The sequence below is a fragment of the Lemur catta genome, chromosome X (genome assembly GCF_020740605.2).
Source record: "Lemur catta isolate mLemCat1 chromosome X, mLemCat1.pri, whole genome shotgun sequence".
Taxonomy (NCBI): domain Eukaryota; kingdom Metazoa; phylum Chordata; class Mammalia; order Primates; family Lemuridae; genus Lemur; species Lemur catta.
Window position 1 is genome coordinate 11,025,283 of NC_059155.1, and position 6,642 is coordinate 11,031,924.

General features: G+C 50.8%; 1 protein-coding gene across 1 annotated transcript; it reads right to left on the reverse strand.

Annotated features, from left to right (window-relative positions):
• Window positions 1-3,073: 3,073 nt before the first annotated feature.
• RIPPLY1 (ripply transcriptional repressor 1) lies at window positions 3,074-6,342 on the reverse strand. Its single transcript, XM_045537903.1, has 4 exons — window positions 6,096-6,342; window positions 5,150-5,204; window positions 4,413-4,477; window positions 3,074-3,877 (listed from the first exon to the last, which is right to left on the reverse strand). The coding sequence occupies exons 1-4, from the start codon at window positions 6,245-6,247 to the stop codon at window positions 3,628-3,630; spliced, it is 522 nt and encodes a 173-aa protein (XP_045393859.1). The 5' UTR covers window positions 6,248-6,342; the 3' UTR covers window positions 3,074-3,627.
• Between the last annotated feature and the right edge of the window lie 300 nt (window positions 6,343-6,642).

The window sequence follows — 6,642 nt, forward strand, 5'->3', positions numbered from 1 at the left end:
GTATTCCAATCACTTAGCAACCATGTATGGGGAGGAGGACTGGAAGCCATTTTAGGACAGGGGACTGGGAGGAAAGTCAGACAAAATGTCCAGTAAACAGCAGCACATGCGCGGTGAGGGGGGAGCTGGGAAGTCAGTTAAGAATTGCTGCTCCAAGGTCATTAAATCCCTGGAGATTTAGGGATTTGTAATTCTATGCTATATAATACCTTAAAACCAAGGATATTGGGATTCCACGGATTTTAAATCCCTATAACCTATGGTATAAGGATTGAAGCAAGTTTTGAATGATGAAATGCTGGGAGCTTAGGACCCCAAACAAGGATTTTAAACAGAACACTGGACATTTTAAAGTACGAATTAGTCCCTCTTCTACTTCAGATCAATCCGGGTTTAATCCTTGGGACAGTGGTTTCCAAGTTGTCTTTCTCACAATCCCCAAAGGTACCTCACAGAAGGGGGTGGCGAGAGTTGGTTTAGGGCAGAGAGGTCACCAGGGTAGGAATTCTGGGCCCCCCCATTGTGACTTCCACTAGGGGGGCTCCATTTTTATTTGATTTCTATTTTGGGCTTTTGCATTTAATTCAAAAGATGAGTTTTCTGGCTAAAGCACAAAAAATAAGTTTTAAAACCTCTGTCCTAGGAAAAAGGGGCCTGAAAGCTATGAGCTACCATCTGAATGTAAAGAGTGGTCCAGGATACCACACTTGGCCTCTGTTTTTTTGTTTGAATTTGTTTGGGGTTTTTGTTTGTTTGTTTTTAATGGGAACAGACACCTCGAAGATGCCGTTGTTATAGTATGGAGTGCGAGAAATGACCACCTAGAGACCGAATTGAGCCAAGTCATGAGTCTTTATTAGCTGGCCAGCACCCACCCCCTGCCCTGTTAGGGTGCAGGTACAGAGAATGGCCCTGAGCCGAAAAAACAGGAAGGTTTTATATTATCCTGAGTTAGAGCTATGTGACTTTAGGCACAGTGGTAGAAACAACATTATATCATCTTTTTTACAGCTGTGGGGTCTGGGACCAGCCTCAGACCGGACCCCCCCCCCCCCATTTCGGTTACAATCTTCAAGCGAGCAGGTTTACAGAAGCAGATAGCACCAATTAAGGAACATTCTTTCAGGCATCAAGCAAGCACAATAAATTTCATGACAGGCAGCTGGAAAGTTTAAACAATTAGTTACAAGTTAATTGCTTTATTTTATCTTTGCAGAGTACGTCTTTCCAGTTGCAGACATAAGTCAAGGCGAACATACGTCACCTAACGAGCAAACATAGGTTTAAATTATAGACTTAGGTCAAGTGGACATCGGTCATCTAGCGAGCAAGCATAAGTTTTCTAGTGGGCCTTTACACCATGACTGGTAAACCACCAAACGGTGCCAGGGAGATCAAGAGGGGATGACTGACAAATCAGTCATTAGTTGGGTAAATCAACCATTAGCTGACTCTAGGCTATAAGCTCATTTCTTTTATGAAATCAATCATAGCAGCTACTATGACTACTGTTACTATGCCTACCATTTATTGAGTGTTTTTGCTACATGCCAGGGGCTATGCTAAGTATTTTACATATATTATTTCATTGAATCGTCAGAACCACCCTGAGAGGAAGTATCATTATTATCCCCATTTTACAGATGCAGAGACTGAGGCTCAGAGGGGCTAAGTAACTTGACCAAGGTCATACAGCTCGCACATGGTAAATTCCACTTTACTTACAAGCAGAAACAGCACAGACTAAAGGAATTAAAATAGACAAAGGTCAGCTGCCTGGCCGCCTTAATTAAGGAACAAGGTTAAATTTTGACCAATAGATGGCACCAGTGCATGGGTTTGGTAGCCTACTCAAGGCTGTGTCCAATTCAGGGCAGTCCCAGCTAGAGCTCAGAACTGTGAGGCAGCCTATCTCAAGTTGGGAGAGGAGGGAAAGACAGATGGCCATCATTTTGCTTCTGAATAAGGTGATGTTACCCTGTCCCCTTTGTAGCTAAGCTGGGAAGCTGGCAAGTGGGGAGACAGTGGTAGTTCTACCATGAGCTGCTTTAAGAAGACCTGTGAATCTTTTCTCCTTCAACATTTTCTTAGTGCCCGGCAGGATGCTGTGCAGTGAAGTCATAGGGGAATACCAAACGCAGCCGCATCTCCCTGCACAGGAAGGAGGCGGATGCCATGGTAGGGGAGGCACTGGCTGCATGGGTCCACCCAAGCCAGACTTGGGGATCCGGGGAGGCTTCCCGCAGGAGGGTGCCTGAGCTAGTTCTATGGGATGCATGGCAGTTTACCAGGCATGCAAAAGTGGAAAGGCATTCCAGACAGGTTTAAAGCCACAGGGGTGTCAGAAATCATGCCACATTCCAGGATAGGTGGTGTAAGTTTCGAGTGTTGAGAGATGAGTCTGGCGAAAGGCAAAAAACAGACGATTGGAAGGTCTAGAATATCAGGTTAAGGACTTGATTTATGAATACCCAGCACTGTGTGTGTATACGCATGTATTTTTCTGGGTAGAGAAGCCATAGATTCTCAAGGGGATAGGTGACAAAAAATAAAGTCCAACTATTTGGTGAGGCACAACATGGTCTGATCAGTGGTCAGTGTGGAGGATGAATTGCAAGGGGCATGCTGGGGACAAGAAAATTAGTTGGAGAGTAATTGGGGCAGGGTCAGCATGAGGGTGTGAGCTGTGGTGGGTACAAAGCGGATTGAGGAGACGAAATTGATAGGATTTAGCAGTCCCCTCCCCACATGCACCGTCTCTGAGGCTCAAATGAGGCTGTACCTCTCATCTTCCCCCAACTCCCATCCCTACTCCCAGCATTCAAGCTGCCCTTTGGGAGCCTTTTTGTTCCCTTTCCAAGCTGTCCTTGAAGTTTAATCAAGTTTGATTTCACACGTGAATGGAGGGGACCTGGCCCCATGCTGGGTCCCCAGTCCTACAGCCCCATGGGGAAAAATCTGTCGACTGACCTCAGGTAGAGCAATGAATTGGCCTTGAGCTGGTCTCTGACCCTCTGCCCACGGCTTCACAACATGGACAGAGTTCAGTTAGGAAATCAGCACAGTTCCAAGAAAAAGGCAAACATCCAGTTTATTTTTCCTCTGATTCATCTTATGCCAACACACAGACTTCAATGGACAGTAGGCTAAACAGGGGGAGGGACCCCAGAGGGGGCTGATTCTGCAGATGCCCCCTCCCCTTCCTGTAAGACCCATGAGAAAGGCACCCCAGCTTTTCTTGGCTCTGGCGTCGGTATTTCTGGAGGTGAAGCCAGAAGTCGGGCTTTACATGGGGAGGCGGGAACCACATGGCCACCTGGGAAGGCTGCAGAGTCAAAGGGCCCTAAGGGGTGACTGCTTCCCCCTGCAAGGGCATGCTCTGTCCTGCTCTGCTTCCTGGGGGCTTCAGAAACCAGGTCTTCCTTCCTCTAGAGCTCCTAGGACCCTCCCGCTGTCAACACAACAGCAGCCCAGATAATGAGATGCCAGAGGCCTGGGTTCACAGGCCAGTCAGGTAAGCCAGGGTGAGCTGGGCAGCTTGAGGACCCAATTTTCAGTCCAGAAAGCTGTGCCCAGAGACTCCTGGCTGATCGACGCCCATGGAAGCTTGCCAGGCATACTGTTGCTTCAGTTCGGACAGGGCAGGGGCAGGGAAGGGGGATGAGCTGTGGCCTTGTGTGGTGCGGACCCTGGTACCCTGGCACACCCTTCTGGCCCCTTTTCATCTGCCTCCTCTTCCTCCTCCTCTTCTTCCTCCTCGTCTTCGCTGTCTGAGTCCTCATACAGGTTGATGGTGGCCTGGACAGGGAGGTTCTGCAGTAAAATCTCCCCAGCACTGTACAGGTAGTCAAAGGAGCAGGATTTGGGCCAGAAGAGCCTGCGGACAGAGAAGAAACATGGCCCCAACTTAGACAAGGCCTCATATGTGCAGAGGGACCAGCAGGGCCAAGAAGGAAGCCAGCCCCTCGATCCCTTTTCTTAGCTGCAGTAATGGGGTCAGAGGGAAGGAAAGGGCCAGCTTTGTAACAGAACCTTCTGAAGTGTTACAAAATGGCCCCGGGGGCCCCAGCCCCAGCATCTATCAATTCTGGCCCCGACAGCCCACCCCTCCCCCGCTCCTCCCAGCCCACCCCAGGAGGCTTCTAGCCAAGCATTCTTTAGCCCTGTTGTCCCCATCCCCTTCCAAGGATTCCTTCACTGTCCCACGGAAAGGGCCTCATTCTTGGGGGTCATGACATTGCTTCCAGGGAAAGCCACCTTGGCCAAGTCCCTTAACCTCTCTGGACTTCAGTTTTCTCCTCTGTGAAACAGCAATCATAGCACTGCTGCCCTTCTGCGCCGCAAGACTATTATGAGGATGCAAAGAGCTAATGGATTCATGTCAAATTTGGAGCTTGGTGCCAGAAGCTTACCTGACGGGGTGATGAAACTCAGAGTTGGTCTTGGTGACCTCAGTAGCTGCTGCTCCACCAGCCGCCTGTCCAAAGCAAAAGCTAGTTATGTGGCTTAAAGTACGTGGCCAGATAACTGCCTCCTCCATATCAGAAGTCTGAAACCCACAGGCAAGACGATCTAGAAGATACCTTCGACATCTCTAGGGTCTACCTGCCCCCCAAAACACCCACCCCACAACAGGGGGGAGGTCCCCCTTGGTTCTGTTTGAAAAACAAGTGGACAGAGTCCTGGGGGGGTTGTTTGCTTTCTGCCCCTGTTCCAACACCTGTTTGGAGGCTGGCCAGGGGACAGAGTTCTACTGGAGCAACAAAGATTCAGGGAGGGGATGGGAGAGCACCGGGGCAATGTGCCAGGAGACCGAGACTCGAGCACCAGCACTGCCACACGCTGGCTGTGGGGCCCAAATCCCCTGTCCACTGTGAGCCTCAACCTCTTCATCTTTCCAATTGCCACGGAAACCTCAGATGTGCCCTCCTCCCAGGGCTGTTGTGGGCACTGAATGTTAGTTAGCAAAGCTGTGAGGATGCTTGCCCTGATCTGCAGCCATGGATTGAGGTCAGGGGATCTCTGGGAAGGGACCCAGTCAGTGTGAATGCATGTGGCTGCGTGTGTGTGTGTGTGTGTGTGTGTGTGTGTGTGTGTGTGACTATGTGTCACCTGGGCTCAAACTCAAAAAATCCACCAGCTTCCTCACCTGCCTTGGAGTGTCATTTGTGGAGGACAGCCAGGGCCTCCAGTGACAAGGTCCTCTAGGACAAAAAGGAGAGAGATCAGTAAGTGGAGGAAGAGACTGAAACGTGGGCTCCCTGAGATAATAAAAGAGGGCTCCCCAAAGCTTGGCTCCGGTGCCATCTGCTCCAGGAAGCCCTTCCCAACGTCCCTGAGCCCAGGCCAGGACAGATGCCCCTCCTCTAGGACTTGGCAATGTCAACATTACTCTTATCACCCTGTTTTGTAATTGTCTGTTTACTTATCTTTGGGCTCCTTAAGCTCAAAGATATGTTTGATCCCTATCTGAATCCCCAACACCTAACACAATGCCGCACACAGTAGCCAGCCGTTTCAGTCAATGTTTGTTGAAGGTTAAATGTTTGGAGGAATGAATGGGGGTGAGGTAGAAAATATCTTGCCTCCTACCTGTGGCTCTAAGAAGGAGAGCTCAGAGCCCTACCATCTTCCTGGGCTGGGAAGAAGGGCCAGAAATATTCCTGGGCCCACTGTGTCCCCACTGGACTTGCAGGGGCAGGAAACGAGCAAATGGGAACCCGGTGATGTGGTCAAGGAAAGAGAAGTGCCCCAGACAAGGGCCTCTTTAGACTTTGGCCCTCTTTCCCCACACCCCACCGCTGCAATCTAGGTCGTGTGAAGCCCGGGTTCCATGGCAGTGTCCTTGTGTCCGTCAGTGGACTCAGCAGCCTGGCCCACGAAGGGCTGGCTGCTTGGCCTTCAGCTTTGGCAATGCTTACTGTCCCCAAGTCCCCTCCTGCCACCCACAGAGATCACTGAGGTGAAAAGCCAGGTGAGATATTCCAGCCAGCAATGCACAGCGAAAAGGGGTGCCCTGAACGCCTCATGTCACTTCCTCTCCCAGGAATCCCTCAAGCCTCAGTTCAGGCTGCCAAAGACCAAGTTCCACTTACCTTTCCCTCCCATCCACTTCTTGTCCAGAGGAGAGGAGGGGCGTTGGGCAAAACAGGCCAGGGAGTGCCAGGGGGGCTTGCGTGAGGGCTGGAGCCAGGGCCAGGGCGGGGGCTGGGCCGGGGGCGGCAGCGGCGTGAGTGGCAGAGTCCATCCTTAGGGTGCCAAGGCCAGGCAGGCTGTGGGGTCTCCTATTTCCCAGAACCTTCTACACTCTTTTGGCCTTTTCTGGGAGACCCTTTTATAAGCCCTGCCTGGACTCATAAATTAGTCAGGGAGTGCAGGGGTGGGGGGACTTGGGAGGGGGCTGAATGAAGATGTAGGAAAGGAGGTTGGGGGCGGGGGAGCTGGATTCCTGGGTGTGAAATCTCTCCCAGTTGAATCAACAGGGTGTCAGTGGGAGGCGAGGGGGTTGCTTTACCTCCAAATCAGAAAGGAAAACACAGAAGGGGCAAATTGCACACAATTTGTGTGAATTCCCCAGGCAGTAGCAAGGCCCAAGGGGGGAAGGAGGGGAGCTCATTAGCACCTGACACTACAGAATTGTCA